The sequence below is a fragment of the Elephas maximus genome, chromosome 20, assembly GCF_024166365.1.
Source record: "Elephas maximus indicus isolate mEleMax1 chromosome 20, mEleMax1 primary haplotype, whole genome shotgun sequence".
NCBI lineage: Eukaryota > Metazoa > Chordata > Mammalia > Proboscidea > Elephantidae > Elephas > Elephas maximus.
Genome location: NC_064838.1, coordinates 77,740,272 through 77,764,362, shown reverse-complemented (window position 1 = coordinate 77,764,362; position 24,091 = coordinate 77,740,272). Strand labels below are relative to the sequence as shown.

Sequence of the window (24,091 nt, the reverse complement as noted above, 5' to 3'; positions counted from 1 at the left end):
GCTCAAGCATAACAAAGATTGTGAGGATGGTGCAGGACCAGGCAGGGTTTTGTTCTGTGGTACATTGGGTTGCTATGAGTCGGAACCAACTCGACAGCACCTAACAACGGCAACAAAACTGCTAATAAAGTAACATGAGGGAATGATTGTCTGATCACCTTCACGTTGAAAGTTAATTCAAAATCATCAGCTGATTGGACTACGTGGTGGAGTAGGGGGTAGTAGATTTGAGGAGAGAAGGAAATGCATGAATAATTGTTTGAAATGCTGGAAACTAAATATTAAACAAGCATGATGTGAATTGTCAAGTAATGTCCTGTCGGTGACTGATACCTGTCTGAGGGCAATAACAGAAAGTGAAGCAAGGCAGTTGTGTTTTTCTCAGGTCTCATTCACATGCTCGGCACTTATGCAGGGCCAGAGTAAGTGATAACTGGGTGTAATCAGAGTTAAGAGGAGTGAAGGAGAGGGGGATTTAGATTTGGTTGCAAGAAAATTATACGACATTGTAAAGTAGAATCTTAGGTGGGTAAGGAGTGAAAAAAATATTGTGAAGAGTGAGTCATATTTATTGATTAAATTAAAGGTTAACATTTATCATAAACTGAATAGGTGTGTTAAATGATAATGTTACTGAACAGCATCCTGAGCTTCATGTTTTTTTATATTTTGTATTAGCGACGGAAGGGATACAAAAATAGAAAACTAATAATGCTCACATTTATTCCCTCAGTAACAAAGGAGTGGTTTAAGAAAACCAAGTCTTATAATATACAGGAGAAGTCTTAAACTTTGAATGAAAAATGAAGTGAAAAAAAAAGAATTATGAAAATGTTTTGACTTGAGAAAAGTTGATTAGGGATGTTTACAGAGAAAAAACCCAAGAACTGAGACTAAACAAGAGACAAAGACACCCTCTCACTGAGGTAAAATAATCAGAGCTCTTTCCTGAAAAATAAGCTCTAACAGTGTATACTTCTCAATTTCTCTAGTATCATTAAAATAAAAGTTTAATAAAATATACCAGGATTTTATTTGTTAAATTGGTTTTAATAGCATCTCAGTTCATTGCTGAGGTTTCAGGTGACGTTCTCTAGAAATGGAGCATGGTGATGGGGGAATTAATTCATTAATTATGTAGGTTTATACAAGTACCAATCCAATTAACAGAAGTTAATATGCTTTTCAAAATAGTGAATAAATTAACCTTCTTAAATTTATCATATATACAGATGGAAAGCAAATTAAAAGCAGAAGAATCAAATAATGCTACAATTATGGAATTTGTTCTCATTGGGTTTTCTGATGTACCCAATCTACAGTGGATACTCTTTGGGATATTTTTCATCATGTATCTAATTATTTTGTTGGGCAATAGCATCATAATACTGATAACAAGACTTGACCTTACTCTCAGAACCCCATGTATTTTTTTCTTGGCAATTTTTCCTTTTTGGAAATATGTTATGTAACAGTCAGTGTCCCAAGAATGCTCAGGGACATTTGGACCCAGAAAGGAAATATTTACTTTTTGGCTTGTGCTACACAAATGTGTTTTGTGCTTATGTTTGGAGGCATAGAGTGTTTGGTACTGACAGTGATGGCCTATGACCGCTATGTGGCCATTTGTAACCCTCTGAAATACCCTATAGTCCTGAGCCACAAAGTTTATATCCAGTTAGTGGCTGGCTCTTGGGTCAGTGGAATTCCAGTTGAAATTGGGCAAACATGCCGGATTTTCTCTCGCTCATTTTGTGGGTCTAACAGAATTAATCATTTCTACTGTGACATCCCCCAAATACTCAAGCTTGCTTGTGGAGACACATTCATGGATCAGATGGTGGCCTATATATTGGCTGTGATATTTTTAGTGGTCCCATTTCTGCTGACTGTTGCTTCCTATGGCAAAATTATCTCCAGTACTCCGAAATTGTCCTCAGCCAAAGGGAGGGCCAAAGCCTTCTCCACCTGTTCTTCTCACCTGACAGTTATAATCTTATTCTATGGAACAGCAGCTATCAATTATTTACAGCCCAAATCAAATCAATCTGAAGGACTGGGGAAACTGCTCTCTGTTTTCTATACCATTTTGACACCGGTGATGAATCCCAGTATATATAGTTTGAGGAACAAGAGTGTTATGGTGGCATTGAAGAGATTACTACCTAATTATTAACATGAGGGAATTACAGAAATTATAGAAAGCATGTGCTTATGTTTTTGTCATGTAGATACAATTGGAAAATCTTCTAATTTTGTTTCTACACTCTGAAATAGAGATAATTAACAATGTGCTAACAATCTCACATTGTCAAGGTACCTCTGTTTCATAGAATTAACTACTTCTGTGTAATCGAACCACAAATTAACTGAAGTTCAAAAATATAATCTTTAAGATCAATCTTTCCTCTGACTGTGAACAAGTGAGGTAAGAGATTGAATAATACAAGGTATAAATTGTTTGCATAGTTGGGAATTAGGGTCATGCTCTGTGATACTTTTTTCTTACATTTTCCATTCCTTCAAATGCATTTGCTGCCTTTCTTTACCTGTCTTTTTTGATTAAGCAAATGAGAAACATCAGCAGTAGCTAAGATATTGGGAACTGGGGAGGATTTGGGGTTTTCTCCACATTTTTTTCTCTGCTTCTATACCTTGTCTCTGCCCATGTTCCTGAAAGACTACAAGTGCTTCAGGGTGTACCCACATCTATGTTCCATCTCTCACCATTCTCTGGTAACATTATATCCTCCTCTTTTAGCTACAGGCCTTGTTTTTGTGATATCTGGTATTTTTTCCCATAATCTAACCATACTCAGATAAATAGCCTTTTCACTAAAGTACTTTAATTGGAATCATCTTGAATAAATTCTATGTCCTCCAGTCTCCCACTTATACATCATTCTTCCATTCTATTCTTGCATACTTTTTGGACAATGATTTAGCTTTTTTCTTTTTTTAATTATTATTTTTGAAAGAAAAAAAAAACTCACCTTTCTAATCTATAAACTGATTGAGGGAAAACCCATTTTATAGAAATAACAATAGCAATACTTGTACAAAAATGATTATTCTAAATATACATTCATTGAGGAATATTTAACCAAAAAAGAATATAGTGAAAAAACAAAATTGGAAACAAATGGAATAAGAGATTGTATTAAGACACTGGAGTACATCTGTACCATAAAATTACACAGCCCATTAAGAAGATTTTAGAACAGCAGTGGTGAAGAAATTCCAAGCATATGCTTACATATGAAAGAAATTGAAATCTCTTTATAAAACATCCCCCATTTTTGTAAAACAATGAGATATAAACATGTAAAAAACAAACCCATTGCCAATGAGTTGATTCTGACACATAGTGAACATGCAGGAAGAGTAGAACTGCCGCACAGGGTTTCCAAGGCTGCAATCTCTACTGGAGCAGGTTTCAACATCTTTCTCCTGTGGAGTTGTTGGTGGGTTGAACCACCATCCTCTCAGATAGCAGCTGAGCACTTAACCACTGCACCATCAGGACTCCCTGTAACGAAAGATGGTACCACATAATTCCACTGAAATATTTACATTTACATTTCAGTGCTGGGTACAGGTGTGGATTAGAAAGGATTATAGACTTGCCCACAGTGGCAGGATTTCAAATGATTTCTTCTTTATTTTTTGTATTTCTCTGTATAGTTTGTATTTATTACAATGAAAGTATAATTGGTATATCACAGGAAAGTGTAATCAATATTCATTCTGAAAATAACATAAGGAAACAAAAAGAAAATATATGCATGTCTTCCTTGCTTCTTGTTACTATATGTCTTAAGAATCTAGTATCTAGTAGAGGCTTCAATATGAGCCAAGGTGTCTTTGATTTGTAAAAGAAACAAATCACTTAAACCAAACAAAATATGTGTGTCCGTGTTTCACCTAGAGCAATCAAAATAAATAATACCAATGGTCATTCCTTGAAAAATATCTTAAAGATATGTAACAGTAGAACCAGAGATAGACAAATTTGTGATCACAGAATGAACATAGTTAAGAATAAATGACTATCAGTGAGCTTGAATGATGAAAAATTGACAATCTTTAAAACAAAAAGAAAACAAAGAGAAAATGTCAACAAATATTGAATTAATGAAGGATTTATCAGTATCCAGCAATTAAAAAAGACAAAAATATAAATTGAAAATGTATAACATTCGTGGCAAATATAATTTTTTGGTACTTGAGGAATCAAAGAGATAAAAACTTTAAAGACAATTGTATGATTTTCAGAGATCATGTAAATGACATACTTAGCAACTGGGCATATATCTCTTTTCCAGTACCAATAAAATATTTATTAAAGAAAATTGTTAATGCAGTCTCTGACAAAGATAATTTCAATAAATTCCAAAAACTACACCTTAAAAATAAATTGGCAAAAGATTAAATACAGGAATTGATGCTAACTTGGAGCCCTAGGCAGGCACATCATGCTGTCCCTCTGCAACAAAGAGTAAAAAAAACTAAGTCAAACAGATACAGATGTCAATCCAGGAACTCTAAGCATCGAATGAATTGATAAAGAACTAGATCAAACACTGAATGGAAGAAAAAAACTGAAGGAAAATAGAGAACGAGGAGAGAAACGAAGTAGAGGTCCCCTGCCATTTAACATGCACAGCATTGCTATCATAGAGCACAGCCAGCAATGACCCCAGACAGGGAGTATAGAAAGACAACCTCATGGTGTTCCCAACATGAGACAGAACACTTCATATTCAGAGAAACATTCTTTCCCATCCCTCGACCTTTTACCCCATAACTCTCCCAACCTTTCCCAATGAGATACACCATGCCCACTTAGCTGGGGAGCTACCGGCATGCCATCACCCTCCTCAACCCACCGGCTAAAACCATGCCATATTTTTTTCTTTGTTTTTTTTTCCCTTTTCTTTCTCCTTACAACTATCTCCATATGCAACCTTCCTTCCTTCTTGCCAGTCCACAGGTACACCACATCCCCACCTGCTGGCTACACATTTTTTTCTTTCTCTCTCTTTTTTTCTTTATTCCTCCCAACCAACACTATATACTACCCTCCCTTCCTATTAGCCCTTGCTGTGCCACTGTGACTACAGTGTCCTCAATTCAGGCCCACTGCAACAATGAGCCTGCATTGTCCCTCCCTTTCCACCATTTGACTAACTGCTGAACGATGGGAAGAGAGCCCATACCTCTCTCTGTAAGATACCCCAGGCTTTCTGTCAAAGGCCTTTGATTGTTCCTACATCTATGGACCAGATCAGGATGCAGACAGTGCCCACTCACTCCAAGCTTGGCCACCTGGCTAAAGCAGTGTGCAATGAAACAAGCTCACCATGCCTGCTGCTGCCCTGCTCACCCAGTCAAGGTGGTAAGAGCTGTCATGCCCACAGATGAGAAAGCAACAAAACATGCCCAGCTCACCTGCCCTAACATATCAAAATAAAACAAAAAAAAAGCAGGATGAAACAAATGAGGATACAGTCAATAAATAAAGAAAATAATACCTTAATGTCTCAGAGACTGCTGCCTATATCAAAATATATAAAAAAGCAAGACAAGATTGTTCCAGCAAATGAGCAAAACAAAGAATCAGATGACCTTCTGGCAGAAGAAAAGGCACTGGAATTGCATGATAGGGAATTAGAAAGACTAATACATAGGGCTTTCCAAGAGATTAGGAAAGAGATCAAAGAAAACACACACAAAGAAAAGTAATAAATCGACAAAATTATAGAAAACACAGAAGAAACCATTGACAAAACCAAGGAAAACACAGACAAAGCAATAGAAGATTTCAGGAAAATAATACAAGAATAAAATGCCAAAATAAATACACAATTAGAAATCATACAAAACCAGCTACTAGAAATCCAAAAGATAAACAAAAAAATTTCAGAAATGGACAACACAATAAAATGATTTAAGAACAAATTGAAACAATGGAAGACAGAATCCATGAGATTGAAGACAAATCCATGAATGCCCCTTTGCTTGAGAAAAAAAATCAGAGAAAAAATTGAAGAAAACCCTAAGAATTATTTGGGACTCAATCAAGAGTAATAATTTGTGCGTGATCAGAGTTCCAGAACAGGGTAAGAAAATGTAAAACACAGAGAAGATTGTTGAAGATTTGCTGGCAGATAACTTTGCAGTCCTATAGAATCACTATAAGTCAGAATCGACTTGACGGCACTGTGTTTAACTTCCCAAATATCATGAAAGGTGGAAAACTGACCATCCAAGAAACTCAATGTTTATATGTATCCATATAGGATAGACCCCAAAAGCATGTCACCAAGACATATCATAATCAAACATCCCAAAACCAAAGACAAAGAAAGAATCCTGAGAGCAGCTTGATAAAAAATAAAAGTCACTTACAAAAGGGAAACAGTAAGACAGTGCTGTGATTACTCTGCAGAAACTGTGGAGACAAGAAAGCAATGAGATGGCATATATAAAACCTTGAAAGACAAAGATTGCCAACCAAGAATTTTATATCCTGTAAAATTCTCTCTCAAATATGATGGCGAAATTAGGACATTTCCATATAAACAGAAATCAAGAGAATTTGTAAAAACCAAACCAAACTTACAAGAAATGCTAAAGGGAGTCCTTCGGTCAGAGATCCAACAACATAAGACAAAAACTGGAGTCTCTGACACAGGACAACATCAGCCTGATACCAACTAAGGTAAAGAACTCTCAATAATAAAACAAACTAAAAGATTTAAAACAGGAAACAGAGATGTCAGTCTATAAATGATGACAACATCAAAACATTAAAAGGAGGAATAAATGGTGAAGGTATATAACTTTCAAACAGAGGGAAATCAAGGGGGTACCAAATAATAAAAGACTGGTTCAAACTTAGGAAGTAAAGGGCAAATTTCAAGGTAACTACAGAAAAATTAAGAAACCTACTCATCAGTATAAAAAATAAGAAAAACGTAAAGTCTCTATAAACACAAGATCTCTAACCACGAAAAAGAAAAAGACAATCTACAAACCAAAAGAATTCAGGACAGGAAAGTAATAGGAACAAAGTAAACTCAGCACCAAAAAAAAAATAAAGAATAACAATACCACAGCAATAAACTCATACCTATCAAAAACCACACTGAATTTAAATGGGTTAAATGCACCTTTAAAGAGACAAGAGAGTGGCAGAATGTATTTAAAAACACATCAATGTGCTGTCTACAAGAGACACACCTTAGATGTAAAGACGTGGACATATTAATTTCAAAGGGTGTAATAGAAAATATCAAGCAAACAGTAACCAAAACAGGCAGGAATGGCAATACTAATTTGCATGTAGCTGTGAAACTGGAAGGTCTGCCACAGAGATTTCAAATACCAGCAGGAACACCCATGGTGGACAGGTTTCACTGGTGCTTCCAGACTCAGACATACCAGGAAGAAGGACCTGGCAATCTACTTCTGAAAAAAATTGGCCAGTGAAAACCTTATGAATATCAGCAGAACATCGTCTGATAGTGCTGGAAGGTGAGCCCCCCAGCATGGAAGGCACTCAAAATACGACTGGGGAAGAGCTGCTTCCTCGAAATAAAGTCAACCTTAACGACGTGAGTGGAGGCAAGCTTTTGGGACCTTCATTTGCTGAGGTGGCACTACTAAAAATGAGAAGAAAAGGCAGCAACCATCCATTAATAAACAAAACATGGAATGTATGAAGTATGAATCTAGAAAAATTGGAAATCTCCAAAGATGAAATGGAACGCATAAACATCTATATCCTAGGCATCAGTGAGCTGAAATGGTCTGGTACTGGACATTTAGAATCAGGCAAAATTATGGCCTACTATGCCAGGAATGACAAATTGAAAAAGAATGGTGTGAATTCATCGTGAAAAAGAACATTTGAAGATCCATTCTGAAGTACAACACTGTAAGTGACAGTAAAATAGCTACACACCTACAATGAAGGCCAATTAATATGACTATTATTTGCATTTACACACCAACCAGTAAGGCCAAAGGTGAGGAAATTAAAGATTTTTACCATTCTGAAATTGATCAGACATGCAATTAAGATGCATTGATAATTACTAGTGATTGCAATGTGGAAGTTGGAAACAAGGATCTGTAGTCAGAAATCATAGATAGCCTTGGTGATAGAAGACCGCGTGGTAGAATTTCGCAAGAGCAAAGACTTATTCCATGCAAATACCTCTTTTCAACAACATAAGGAGTGACTATACACATGGATCTCATCAGATGGAATACACAGGAATTAAATTGTCTACATCTGTGGAAAGGGGTGATGGAGAGGCTTAATATGGTCAGTCAGATAAAGGCCAGGAGGCAAATGTGGAACAGACCAATTGCTAATGTGCAAGTTCAAATTGAAGCTTAAGAAAATTAAAACAAGAACACAAAAAACAAAATACAACCTTCTGTATATCCCACCAGGATTTAGAGACCATCTCAAGAATAGATTTGATGCATTGAACACTAATGACCGAAGACCAGAAAAATTCTGGAATGACATCAAGGATATCATACAGGAAGAAAGAAAAAGGCAATTACTAAGACATGGAACAAGGGATATCATTGCAGATGTCAGATGGATCTTGGCTGGAAGCAGAGAATACCAGAAAGTTGTTTACCTGTGTTTCATTGACTATGCAAGGAATTTGACTGTTTGGGACATAACAAATTATGGATAACATTGTGAAAAATGGAAATTCCAAAACACTTCATTGTGCTTGTGAAGAACAAGAGACAGTCTTTGAAACAGAAGAAGAGGATATTGCATGGTTTAAAAATCAGAAAAAGTTTGTTTCAGTGTCATATCCGTTCACCATACCTATTAAATTTACATGCTGAATAAGTAATCTGAGAAGCTACACTATATAAAGAACATGTTATCAGGATTTGTGTAACATTCATTAACAATCTGCAATATGCAGGTGGCACAATCTTGCTTTCCGAAAGCAAAGAGGACTTGAAATACTGACGGAGATAAAATACTATTGCCTTCGGTATGGATTACATCTCAACATAAAGAAAACAAAAATCTTCACAAGTGCATCAATAAGCAAATCACAAAATGCGGAAAGTACTCAAGCTGTCAAGGATTTTATTTTACTTGGATCCACAATCAACAACTATGGAAACAGCAGTCAAGAAATCAAATGACTCATTGCATTGGGGGAATCTGCTGCAAAGGACACATGTCACTTTGAGGACTAAGGTGCGCCTGACTCAAGCCATGATATTTACAATCACCTCATGTGCATGGGAAAGACGGACAATGAATAAGGAACACTGAAGAAAAGTTGGTGCATTTGAATTACAGTTTTGCTAAAAAACATTGAGCACACCATGGTCTTCCAGAAGAACAAACAAATTTGTCTGGGAAAAAGTATGGCCAGAGTGCTTCTTGAAAGTGAGAATGGCGTGATCTAGTCTCAAGTAGTTTGGACATGTTATCAGGAGGGACAGGTCACTGGAGAAGGACATCATGCTTGGTAAAGTTGAGAGTCAGCAAAAAAGGGGAAGACCTTTGACTATGTGGATTGACACAGTGGCTGCAACAATGGGCTCAAACATAGCAATGGGTATAGATATGACATAGAACTGGGTAGCGTTTCTTTCTGTTGTACACAGGGTCACTATGGTCAGAACAAACTTGTCTGCACCTGAAAACAATAATAACAGAGGAAATGGACAAATATCTAGAAACACACTATGTACCTAAGGAAATCTGATCTGACCTATAACAAGAAAAGAGACTGAAGAAGTAATAAGATTCTTTCAGCAAATAAAATCCCTGAGAAGAGTTCACACCAGGACTCAAATTATTTCAGAGCATAGAAAAGGAAGGGATAATCCTGAATTTGTTCCATGAAGCCGCATAACCCTGACACCAAAGCCAAACAAAGACACCACAAAAAAAAGAAAATTAAAGACCTCTGTCTTGAATATCAACTCAAAAATGCTCAATAAAATTCTAGTCAATGGAATTCACCATCATATCAAAAAAATAAAAATAAATAACACACCACGACTAAGTAGGATTCATACCAGGTATGTAAGAATTTTTTTTTTTTTTATGTAAGAATAGTGTGACATTAGAAAACCAACAAATGTAACCTACCACATAAAAAGAACAGAAAAGAATAACATGATCATCTCAATTGATGCGAAAGAAGCATTTGATAAAGTTCAACTCCCATTTTTTTTAAAAAAAAAAAACAGTAAAATAGGAATAGATGGGAAATTCCTCAACATAATAAAGGAAGTCTAAACAAAACCAACAGCTAACATTCTTAATGGAGAGAGGCTTAAAGTATTCCTCCTGAGAATAGGAACAAGACAAAGATGTCATTTATCACCACTTTTATTTAACATTGTGCTGGAATTCCTTGCTACAGCAATAAGGCAAGAAAAAGAAAAAGAAATAAAGGCCATCCAAATTGGAAAGTAAGAAATAAAACTATCCCTGTTCACAGATGATATTATTCTATACACAGAGGACTCAAAAGATTTCACAGGAAAACTACTGGAATCAATAGAAAGATTCAGCAGAGTTATAGTACACAAGGTCGACGTACAAAAATCAGTTGGATTCCTACACACCAGCAAAGAGAACTTTGAAAAGGAGACCAGCAAATCAATACCATTTGTAATAGTCCCTAAAAAAAAAAAAAAAGAAGTACTTAGGAATAAGCCTAACCAGAGACATTAAAGACCTATATGTTACTGGGTGGAAACCCCAGGTTCTTACTCGCCATGACTTGTAAACGAGAGACCGAGGTCGTAGAATAGGAAATGCACATTTATTTCATTGTACAAGGAAAAGGAGTGGAGTCAGTTGGAGATGCTTCTGCCAAGACTCTTTGCCAAGGGCAGGTAGGTAAGTTACTTTTAAGGGTCTTGGTGGTTTATAATTATTTACTAAATATTAAAAGAAAAAGTGGATTTTATGTGAAAGTCCCCCTAAAAGATTCTCTTTTTTTTTTTTTTCAGATTGTGTTAACTATTGCCTTTATACCTCAGGGCCCAGTTGACCCGTCTTTATGAGCCTTTGTGAGTCCAGCTACTGCTGGGTCACGTTCTTTATGCTCAAGGACGAGGAATAATGGCTCCAATATTATCTCCTAAATAATTCTTTTCTTTTGATTGGAGACTGGAGGTATTACTACCTGGAGTTTGTTGAGCCCTTAGATGGCAGCCATGGCAGGCTCTTTAAACTCAAGGTGCTGGTTTTCCACCAGATATCATCTGGTTCTTCACCAGGATCTTGAGTAAAAGCAATGTCAATCTCATTGCCGAAGTAAGCAGACTCAATGTACATCAACATTTTGGCCCAAGGCCTTCTTTTGCCCTTTTAGGTGTGTAAGACAATGTAAGATGAGTTTTATTATGCCCCATACTATCAGGAGGCAGACTAAAAACATTACTATCCCACGCAGTAGTCGTCTAGCCCATGTGCTTATTCCTGATGGTAACCAACCAAATAAATCTGGTATTTGTAAGGGTGTTACAGTGTGTAACCAAGTAGCTTGCTGTCTAATTTCTATATATATCCTGTTCTACTTCTCCTGTGTTATTTATCCAAATGCAACAAGAGGTATCTGCTGCAGCACAGACTACACTTTCCTGGGCTAAAAAGAAAATCTTAAGGCTATTTTGTTGTCTCATGTCTCTTTGGATAATGAGGTCAAAGATTAGTGTTGCATTTTTATCTCCTTAGCAACTTCATCTGTTATTTGTGCCATAATGACTGATAAATTTCTTAAAGATTTTTCCAATTCAACTGTACCATAACTCAGAACTAAAGCTACCAACTATACCCTGAGTTGTACCAATGAGTTTCTTTTTGACTTTCTTTTTGTAAAGTATAACAATTTAACACTACTTTTTCAATATTTATTGCAAGCATAACTATGAATATCTAAACATAATATTAAAATTCTCAAAGTGTGTTGCCCATGCATTCATCAGGAATCTAAACAAGAGATTGCCAGCATAAACTCACTGTCGGTTGAAAAGAAATCATTAAACCCAGAATAGTTGGATTGACCACACACAAAGTTTGTCTAGAGGAAACAAAAGGTATAGAAAAATTCACATGTGACAACCAGGTTTTCACTAGAGAATGCATGAATACATGAGTAACAAATGATATAGTAGGGACCTCTCCTGATGGAGGTCTTCAGTGAATCCGTTTAAAACATACTAAGTGTTCTTCTCGAGGGCAAGCTGTCCCTCCTTGGTTTATCTATTAACGGTCATGTGCCACTTTCTCAGAAGCAGGAGAGTCACAAAACTGTTTTTATGAGAGAAGAACTGCTAATTCAAGAGTTATGATATCTAGACCTATTAGATAATTTAGGAGAAAGGAAAATGGTTTCTTAAAATGTAGAAAGCAGGACCTTAAGACATCAGCAATGTTCCCACATAAAACTCATAGTTTCCTTTCGTTTACTCAGTTTTATGTAGTTAATTTCTGTTCCATGAGATTCTGGATCAGCCACATCCTGTGCTCCTGCATAGGAGTTCTGGAAATTTTATTCAGTCTAGTCACAGTCCTTTTTGCTGGTCCAATATAGTCCATCTTCTTGTTGAGATATTTTGGTCAAATGTTTTCATCAAATCAGCTAAGTAAAAACTTATCTGCAGATGACAAAACTTAATATGGCCATGATTAACTTATAAAAATAATACTCATAGTAAAAGATGTGATGGAAATTAATTATAAGCATAATGTAAAGGCCAAATAAAATCAGTTAAAATAACAAAAAATAAAAAACACTTCAGAGAAAAATATTTATAAATATAACTATTAACCATATTTTTAAAGAGCTTCATGTATAATGCACAATAATCTTGAGGTATAATACCATATAGACAGGATATATCAAGAATACACCAAGATTATCAAGTCTCTACGTAGCTGAATAGTAATTTAAAAAAAAAAAAAAAACTTCATAAATATATGATGTGAATTCCCCAATCAAACCATTGGCTTTGATAAAGTTGTGACCAAGTTAGCAATTAAGAAATAATAATAAAATTATGGCATAATATTATGTGTTTGCTGGTTAATATTAGGCAAAAACACAAGAGGAAATACTAACATATAAATCTTAACCCCCCCAAAATCAGGTGATTTTCTTGATTGTGACACCTTCCATGTAATTTATCACATAAAACTTTTTAGCCCTTTTCTTTTATAAAAAAAAAATTTTTTTTGAGTACGTGGCTTTCCATGAAGTTTCAGAGTTGTCAGTAGTTTATTACAGGTCACCGTGGAACAATACTTAAGGTATTTAACCAAAGATCTTAGAGTAAAGCCTTGGCTTTTTTTTTTCTAAAAGCCATGCAGCTTGGTTTTTGGTTCAGGAATCCTATTCTAATAAGAGGCTGAACCTTTGTCTTCTAGGCAGATTACACAAAGAATAAATTAACACTTGTTGTGTGATAAAAACATCACAAAGTTTAGTAAAGCAAAAAGAAAATTTTATTTGGCATACATTCAAAAATGCAAAAGTGGGAAGCACACAAGCATGCTGCCAGAGCTAATGTCTGCCTGAATCCAAGGAAATATTACAGCATAAGCAAGAGTGAGAAAATGGACAGACATGCTGCCACAGCCATGTCTGCCCGAGTCCAAGGAACATTACAGAGTCATCAGCATATACTAACACTACAAAATGGGCAAAACCTTGAAAGCTTCACCTTTTCACAGATTAGTAGAAACTGTGACCCTACATTTTGAATCGTCTCTTTCAACAATCATTGGTACAGGTTTCAGTAAGGACAGTCAAGAGGATCTTCATTGTTCCAACACATTTTCTATTCACTAAATGCTAATAGAAAATGATAAGAATGGAAAGTCTTTTGTGTAGTGGCTCACCTGAAAGGTTCCCCAAAAGGTATTTTCCAAGATTATCTTAGCTATTGTCTTTATACCTCAGGGCCCAGTTGATGTGTCCTTGTGAATCTTTGTGCGCTCTTGTGAGCCCAGCTCCAGCTGGGTCACATTCGCTATGGTCAAGAACAGGGAATAATGACTCCAATAGTATTTCTTAAATCAACCTTCAACTCAGAAATCAAAGAAAATTTTGTTATTTTAACAGCAAGAAACCTAAACTTTAGTCAGACAGATGAATCTTTTGACCATGTGAAATAAATTTATTTTTAATAAACCTCTTAAACGTTGTCTTTGTTGCATACCTGCTATAGTTCATCCCTTTAAATGGCAAAAATGAACACATCCATTAGCAGACCCAAATATATATATATATATCCTTTCTCTTTTGACATAAAAAGCAAAAATATATAAGCTTAAATTATGACAATACCTAATTCGATTTAACATCAATAAATTACCTAAAAGGTCTTAGAAATTATATTAGGCCTGTGTACCGTAAAACACAACTGTTGTTGAAAGAAAGCCTGTTTAAACGTTCTAAGTTTTCATTCAACTTTTACTATTTCCTATATTTTCCCAATCTAATTTTATCTCTCCTGATAACATGTCCAAAGTATGTGAGACCTAGCCTTGCCCATGCTTCTAAGGAGCATTCTGGTTGTATCTCTTCTAAGACAGATTTGTTCATTCTTTTGGCAGTTCATGGTATATTCAACATTCTTCGTCAACACCACAGTTCAAAGGCATCAATTCTTCGGTCTTCCTTATTCATCGTCCAGCTTTCACATGCACATGAGGCAATTGAAAACACCATGGCTTGGGTCAGGCGCTCCTTATTCTTTGAGGTGACATTTTTGCTTTTCAACACTTTAAGAAGTTCTTTTGCAGCAAATTTGCCTAACTCAATGTGTCTTTTGATTTCTTGACTGCTGCTTCCATGGCTGTTGATTGTGGATCCAAGTAAAATGAAATCCTTGACAAATTCAATCTTTTCTCTGTTTATCATGATGTTGCTTATTGGTCCAGTTATGAGGTTCTTTTTTTTCTTTATGTTGAGATGTAATCCATACTGAAGGCTTTGGTCCCTGGTCTTCATCAGTAAGTTCTTCAACTCCTCTCCACTTTCAGCAAGCAAAGTTGTGTCATCTGCATAACACAGGTTGTTAATGAATCTTCCTCTAATCCTGATGCTCTGTTCTTCTTTGTATAGTCCAGCTTCTCATATTATTTGTTCAGCATACAGATTGACTAGGTATGGTGAAAGGATACAACTCTGACACCCACATTTCCTGGCTTTAAACCATGAAGTATGCCCTCGTTCTGTTCAAACAACTGCCTCATGAACACGATTAAATGTTCTGGAATTCCTACTGTTTGCAATGTTATCCATAATTTGTTATGATCCAGGCAGTTGAATGCCTGTTTATAGTCAATAAACACAGCTAAACATCTTTCTGGTATTCCCTGTTTTCATCCAGGATCCATCTGACATCCGCAATGATATATCACTCGTTCCATGTCCTCTTCTGAATACCCAGGTTGAATTTCTGGCAATCCCTGTCGATGTACTGGTGCAGGCACTTTGAATGATCTTCATCAAAATTTTACTTGAGTGAGATATTAATAATATTGTTCAATAATTTCTGCATTCGGTTGGATTACCTTTCTTGGGAATAGGCATAAATTTGGACCTCTTCATTCGGTTGGCCAGGTAGCTGACTTCCAAATTTCTTGAAACAATGAGTGAGAACTTCTAGCGCCGCCTCCATTTGTAAAAACATCTCAATTGGTATTCTGGAGCCTTTTTTTTTTTTTCACCAATGTCTTCATTGCAGCTCGGACTTCTTCCTTCAGTACTATCAGTTCTTGACTATATGCTACCTTCTGAAGTGATTGATATCGACCAAGTCTTTTTGGTACACTGACTCTGTATTCCTTCCATCTTCTTTTGATACTTCCTGTGTGGTTCAGTATTTTATCCATAGAATTCTTCACTATTGCAACTCGACTGATTTCTTTTTTTTTTTCTCCAGTTCCTTTGGTTTGAGAAATGCTGAATGTTTTCCCCCTTTTGGTGTTCTAACTCCAGGCTTTGCACATGTCATAATAATACTTTGTCTTCTCAAGCTGCCCTTTGAAATCTTTAGTTCAGCGATTTTACTTCATTTTTTTTCCATTAGTTTTAGCAACTTGATGTTCAAGAGCAAGTTTCAGAGTCTCTTCTGACATCCATTTTGACCTTTTCTCTCTTTTTAATGACCTCTTGCTTTCTACATGTATAATGTCCTTGATTTCCTTCACAATTTGTCTGGTCTTCAGTCATTATTATCTAATGCATCAAATCTACTCTTGAGATGCTTTCTAAATTCAGGTGGGATATGCTCAACGTCTTAGTCCAGCTCTCATGGATTGTTCTGATTTTCTTCAGCTTCAGCTCGAACCTGGATATGAGCATTGATAATCGGTTCCACAGCTGGCCCCTTGCCTTATTCTGACTGATGATATTGAGCTTTCCTATTGTCTTTTTTCACAAATGTAGTTGATTTGATTCCTGTGTATTACATCAGGTGAGGTCCAAGAGTATAGATGTCATTTATATTTTTGAAAAAGTGTATTTGCAATGAAAAAGTCATTGGTCTTGCACAATTTTATCACAGCATCTCTGGCATCATTTCATTGACCAAGGCCATGTATTCCAACTACCTATACTTCTTCATTTCCAACTTTTGCATTCCAATAACCAGTAATTCTCAATGCTTCCTGATTGCATGTATGATCAATTTCAGACAGCAAAAGTTGGTAAAAATATTCAATTTTTTAATCTTTGGCATTAGTGGTTGGTGCATAAATTTAAATAATAGTCCTATTAACTGGTCTTCCCTGTAGGTGTATGGATATTATCCTATCACTGACAGCATTACACTTCAGGATAGATCTTGAAATGTTCTTTTTGACTACAAATGCAACGCCATTCTTCTTCAAATTGTCATTCCTAGAATAGTAGACCCTATGATTGTCTGATTCAAAATGGCCCATCTCAGTACATTTCTTCTCACTAATGCCTAGGATATTGATGTTTATGTGTTCCATTTCATTTTTGATGATTTCCAATTGTCCTAGATTCATACTTAGTACAACTCATGTTCTGAATTTTAATGGATGTTTTTAGCTGTTTCTTCTCATTTTGAGTCATGCCACATCAGTAAATGAAGGTTCCGAAAGCTTGACTTCATCCAAATCATTAAGGTCGACTCTATTTTGAGGAGGTACCTTTTCCCCAGTTGTCTTTTGAGTGCCTTCCAACCTGGGGGGTCACCTTCCAGCACTATATCAGACAATGTTCTGCTGCTATTCACAAGTTTCTCACTGGCTAATTCCCTTCAGAAGTAGACCGTATGGTCCTTTATCCTAGTCTGTCTTAGTATGAAAGCTCAGCTAAAACCTTTCCATCGTGGGCTACCCTGCTGGTAGTTGAATACCAGTGGCATAGCTTCCATCATCACAGCAACACACAAGTCCCCCAATATATGACAAACTGACAGAAGTGTGGGGGGAGACAGGCCTATAAATCAAAAAATAACACATGTGGGGAAATGTGCTTCTTAGTTCAATCAAATACATGAGACCAAATGGGCAGCTCCTGCCCAGAAACAGGAAGAGCAGGCAGAAATGGATAGGAACAGGATGAATGGACATAGGGAATCCAGAGCGGAAAGGGGAAGCATGCTGTCACATTGTGGGAATTGTAACTAATGTCACAAAACAATGTGTGTATGAATTCTTGAATAAGAAATTAACTTGAGCTGTAAATTTCCCCTATAGCACACACACACACACACACACACACACACACAAAAGAAATAAAGAAAATGGAATCTAAGCACCCATTACAGTGAAGAGACTAAGGGTAGCATGTTCATGTGACAAAAGATATGACATGTTTTCCTAAGGACCCATCTGTATGAGTTACAGTTGTAAGAATGAGGAAGTCCAGTTCACATCAATTGTCCAGGGTCTGAAATGCAATAGCTAGAAAGATGAACTTTTTCCATGGAAGCAGTGCTAGAGAGTAAGTATTATTAATCCTCCAAGCACTCTCTCTATATCCTGGAAGACAAGTTTGCTTAGCCTTTATGCCAAAAAGGGGCTGCAGAAAAAGTCAGCTCTATTCAGAGAAAATTGTTTTGAAAAATAGACCACACCGATTGCCAGACACAAGCTTTCTGCTAGAAATTAAGTAGATACACAAGAGAGATTTCCCCCAGGGTGAGTGCAACTCTTTCCTTTTTAAGAGCACTTTGTGTTTGAAAGCAAGCAAAGGCTGTTGTACAATCCAAGTGACTTCTTGAGACTAAAAAAAAAAAGTGAAAATCTTAAAAAGAATATATATTAACAATACTCCTAGACTCTCCTAGACAGCTTTATGCAATCTTTAAAGGTAAGGTGTTATTTTACTTTTGGGTTATTTTATATAAGGATTTTTTTTTTTTTTAATTTGAAGATCAAGATGCAACTAATAAAACAAAAAACATGAAATTCTGCAAAAAAACTGTATTTGAAAATGAGTTAACTAATTAGGGTAACACATGCAGCCCTTTAACTTTCCAAATTATAAATAAAATTAAATGCATGGCAAAGGATTATAACAGCAGTATTTATGATTTTTAATAAAATACACCCACTCCTCATTTATCAACTCGTTTGGTTTCCAAATACCAGGTCATTATGCAAGAATTGGCATTATGCAAAAAATGGAGGATTTTTTTTCCTGTTTTCAGACTTCTGTTTGATTTTTTTTTATTAGAAAATATGATCGTAGAAATAATAACAGCTAGGATTTACTGATGTACTCATCAGTGCAACACTTGATGTTGCCTGCATGGCTGCCTGGAGGCCATGGCCACAGAGAAGGCCAGCCCCACGCTACAGTTGGACATCACACCCCCACAGGCAGGAAGGTTGGAGGGTGAGGGGCAGCATGGACTAACACCCTGAGATCTTCCAGAGACTGCCTCTAGGGAAGGGTTGCTCCTCAGCCTTTGTCACTGTGCCCGCCATCTCATTAACGGGCAAAGAGTGGATAGTAGATTTTTTAATATTGTTGTAAATGAGAAATGTTGGATAATGAGATAGTCAATAAATGAGAAATAGGTGTAATTCCTGTATATTCATTTTGATAACTAGTACTAATAGATATAAGAAAATATAAGTGAATGCTTGTCTGATCCCCTTTACATTGGAAGTTATTAAGTCAAAATCATCAGCTGATTGGAATAAAAGGCGGAGTGGGGCGTAGTAGGTTTGAGGAGACAAAAAAATGAAGAATAATTGTTTTGAAAAGTTGAGAGTAAATATTAAATAAGTGTCATGTGAATTGTCAAGTAGTGTCCAGTGACTATTTATCTGAGGACAGTAATATAGAGTGAAGTAAGATGATTGTGTTTTTGTCCAGTCTCATTCACACACTCTTTCCTCATGCATGGCCAGAGTGATTAATAATTGGTTTAAAGCAAAATTACTGCAAAGGGGACGAGGCAGACAGAGTTAGATTTGGTTGTAAGGAAGAGTGGGTCATACTTCTGACTGAAAAAAAGGTAACTTAACATTTACCATAAACTGAAAAGAGATGTTAAAAGGCATTTTTTTTTTTTTGTATGAGTGATGGAAGAAATACAGAAGATAAAATAAAAATGTACACATTTATTAACACAGAAATGAAGGACTGGTTTAAGAAAACTGAGTCTTACAAAAGGAAAGTCTTAACACTAATTTTCAGCAAAGAATTAAGAAAAAAAATTTATAGAAAAATTTTGACTTCAGAGAAGTTGGAATACGGATATCCATACAGAAAATATTCATGAACTGAGATTAAGCAATAGAAAATGATACATTCTTATTGGGGTAAAATAATCATGGCTCTTTCCTGAAAATATGCTCTAAATAACAGTGTGCATTTCTCAATATCTCTGGTGTCATTACGATCCAAGTTTAATAAAATATACCAGGATTTTATATGTTGAATTTCTTTAATAGCATATCAGTTCATTGCTGAAGTTTTAAATCATATTCCCTAGAAATGGAGCAATGTGTTGATCGAGTTAATTTAAGAGATATGTAGCTTTACACATGCACATATCCAATTAACAGAAATGAAAATGCTCTTAAAAATTGTGATTAAATTAATCATCTTGAATTTACCATATCCACAGATGGAAAGCAAATCAAAAGCAGAAAAATCAAATACTACTACAGTTACAGAGTTTACACTCATGGGGTTTTCTGATATACCCAATCTTCAGTGGATTCTCTTTGGGATATTTTTTGTCATATATCTGATAATTTTGTTGGGCAATAGCATCATAATACTGATAACAAGAATTGATCCTACTCTGCAGAATCCCATGTATTTTTTTCTTGCCAATTTTTCCTTCTTGGAAATATGTTATGTAACAGCCACTGTCCCAAGAATGCTCAGGGACATTTGGACCCAGAAAGGAAATATTTACTTTTTGGCCTGTGCTACGCAAATGTATTTTGTTCTTATGTTTGGAGGCACAGAGTGTTTCCTCCTGACAGTGATGGCATATGACCGCTATGTGGCCATTTGTAACCCTCTGAACTATTCTCTAGTAATGAACCACAAAGTCTGTATCCAGCTGGTGGCTGGCTCCTGGATCAGTGGAATTCCAGTCGAAATTGGACAAATATGTCAAATTTTCTCTTTGACCTTTTGTGGGTCTAGCAAAATTAATCATTTCTTCTGTGACATCCCCCCAATACTAAAACTTGCTTGTGGGGACACATTTGTAAATGAGATGGCAGTCTATATAGTTTCTGTGGTGTTTTTAATGGTTCCATTTCTGTTGATCGTTGCCTCCTATGGCAAAATTATCTCCAGTATTCTGAAATTGTCCTCAGCCAGAGGGAGGGCCAAAGCCTTCTCCACCTGCTCTTCTCATCTTACAGTTGTAGTCTTATTCTATGGAACAGCTGCTATCAATTATTTACAGCCCACATCAAATAAACCTGAAGGACTGAGGAAGCTCCTTTCTCTTTTCTACACAATTTTGACACCAATGATGAATCCCATCATATATAGTCTGAGGAACAAAGATGTCATGGTGGCACTGAAGAAATTACTACTTAATTACTAACTTGAAGCAGCGACTTGAAATAACAGAAACCTGGTGGCATAATGGTTAAGTGCTACGGCTGCTAACGAAGAGATCGGCAGTTCAAATCCTCCAGGCAATCCTTGGAAACTTTATGGGGCAGTTCTACCCTGTCCTGTACAGTTGCTGCGAGTCGGAATCAACTCAACGGCAGTGGCTTTGGTTTGGGTTTGGGGTTTTATAACGTAGATTAAAAAAAAAAAAATTTATCTACATTACAAAGCCCAAAACACAACTGAGAAAAATCTTCTAGTTTTGTTTCTACATTCCTAAATAGAAATAATCAATGGTGTGTGAACAGTCTTATATTACGTTAAGGGACGTTTGTTCCAAAGAGTTAACTACTTTTGTGTAATGAAACCACAAATTAACTGAAGTTCAAAAATCTAATCTTGAAGATAAACCCTTCCTCTGACTGTGAACAAGTGAGGTAAGAGATTGTTTGAATAACACGATGAAAGATAATTGAATGTGTTGTTTAATTAGGAATTAGGGTCATGTTCAGTGATAATTTTTTTTCTTATATTTCACTGCAGATGCATTTGCTGCCTTTCTCTGCCCCTCTGTTTGGATTAGCCCAATTAGCAACACCAACAGTAGCTAAGATGTTGGGAGCTGGGGAGAATTTGGGGTTTTCCCTGTGTGTTTTCTCTGCTTCTATACCTTTTCTCTGCCCATGTCCCTTAAAGAATACATATACTGCAGAGTGTTGCTGCATCTATGGTTCCACTCCTCCCCATTCTCTGGTAACATTATTTCCTCCCCTTTTAGCTTCAGGCCTTGGTTTTATAATATCTATCTACACTTGCAAGGATCTGGTATTCTCCAGGTAATCTAACCACACCCATGTAAACAGCACTTCCATTAACCAAAAAAAAAAAAAAAACAACCCAGTGCCATCGAGTCGATTCCAACTCATTGCAACCCTATATGACAGAGTAGAAGTGCCCCGTAGAGTTTCCAAGAAGCACCTGACAGATTTGAACTGCCGAACCTTTGGTTAGCAGCTGTGGCACTTAACCACTATGCCACCAGGGTTTCCAGCCCTTTCATTAAAGTACTTTAATTCAAGTCATCAGGAATGACTTGTGTATCCTGCCAGGGCTCCACTAATTCATCATTCTTCTAGTCTATCCTTGCATGCCTTTTGGACAGTGATTTAGCATTTTTTTCTTTGTGGATACAAAACAAAACATTAACCCTTTTGCTCTATAAACTGATTAAAGGACAGCCCATCTGAAAGAAATAACAACACATGTACAAAAATGACTATTATGAATATGCAGTTTTTGAGGAATATTTAACACAAAATTTATAGTGAGAAAACAAATTAGAAGCAAATGGAATTAGAGATTGTGTTAAGACACTGGAGTACATCTATACCATGAAAGTATAGAGCCCATTTAAGATTTTAGAAGAGCTGTTGTGAAGATATTCCAAGTATGAACTGACATGCAAAAGAAATTAAAATGTATTTATAAAACATTACCTAATTTTTGTAAAACAATGAAAGATAAACCGTTAAAATAAAATTAAAAAAAAAAACCCATTGCCGATGACTCAATTCTGACTATAGCGACCCTATAAGACAGAGTAGAACTGCACCACAGGTTTTCCAAGACTGTAAGCTTTTACTGGAGAAGCTCCTACATCTTCCACCTGTGGAGCTGCTGGTAGGTTGAACCACTATCCTCTCAGGTAGCAACTCAGTGCTTAACCACTGCATATCAGGGTTCCCTATAATGCAAGATGGCAACCCATAATACCATTCTACCATTCAATTATTTACATTTGCATGTCAGTAGTGGATATGCATGGGTAGGTGTATGAACAGTATTTGGGTGAGTGTGGATTAGAAGGAAACATTGGATTATTCGCAGTGGCAAGATTTCAAATGATTTGTGATTTATTTTCATATTTTTTGGTATAGTTTGAATTTACTACAATGAGAAGGTAACTGGTATATCACAGGAAGCAATAATCAATATTCATTCTGAAAATAACCTAAGAAAAATCAAAGAAAATATTTCCATTTCTTTCTTTCTTCTTGCTAGTAGATGTCTTAAGAATCTAGCATCTAGCAGATAAACTTCAATATCAACCAAGATGTCTTTTCTTTGTGAAAAAACATAAGTGTTTGTGCGTTTATCATCTAAAAAGACTCAAAATATATAATATCTATGGTCACTCCTTGAAAAATAAATAAAAGGCATATAACAATAGAACCAGAGTTCAACAAATTTGAGATTACAAGAATGAACATAGTTAAAAATAAATGAATGAGCTTGAATGATGAAAAATAGGCAATCTTTGAAACAAAAAAAAGTAAGAGAAAATGTAAAAAATATTGAATTAATGAAGGATTTTTCAGTATCCAGCAAATAAAAAAGATAAAAATATAAATTCAAAATTTATAACAATACTAACATGATTTTCAGTACTTGTCAAATCAAGAAGATAAAAGCTTTAAAAATAATTTTATGATGTTCAGAGATCATGTAAGTGGTATACTTAGGAACTGGCATATATTTCTTTTCCTGTACCAATAAAATATTTATAAAATTTATTCATGTGCTCTTTGACAAAGATAATTTTAATAAATTCCAAAAACAACAAAGCGAAAATAAATTAGAAAAAGATTAAATACTGGAGATGAAACTAATATGGCATTCTAGACAGATGCATTATACCATCGCTCTACAGCAAACACTGGAAAAACTAAGCAAAGCAGATACAAATGTCAATCTGGGAACTCTAAGCAACAAATGAAGGGATAAAGAACTAAATCAAATATTGAATGGAAGAAGAAGTTGAAGGGAAACAGAGATATGGAGTAGAGCTCCCCTGCCAACTAAGACAGGATAGCTTTGCCATCTTGGAACACAGCCATCAGTGACCAGGGACAGGGAATACGAGCAAGCAATTTCACAGTGCTCCCAACAGGAGACAGAGCACCCAGTAACCAGAAAAACTTGCTTCC

General features: G+C 35.9%; 1 protein-coding gene and 1 pseudogene across 1 annotated transcript; both read left to right on the top strand.

Annotated features, from left to right (window-relative positions):
• Positions 1-1,232: 1,232 nt before the first annotated feature.
• LOC126063738 (olfactory receptor 10AG1-like) lies at positions 1,233-2,176 on the top strand (annotated as a pseudogene).
• Positions 2,177-20,088: 17,912 nt separating this feature from the next.
• Positions 20,089-21,093, top strand: LOC126063737 (olfactory receptor 10AG1-like). Its single transcript, XM_049862132.1, has one exon. The coding sequence runs from the start codon at positions 20,089-20,091 to the stop codon at positions 21,091-21,093; it is 1,005 nt and encodes a 334-aa protein (XP_049718089.1).
• The last annotated feature ends 2,998 nt before the right edge of the window (positions 21,094-24,091 follow it).

Coding starts and splice junctions, on each gene's coding strand:
- LOC126063737 (XM_049862132.1), top strand. CDS start 20,089: ATGAAAATGCTCTTAAAAATTGTGATTAAATTAATCATCTTGAATTTA.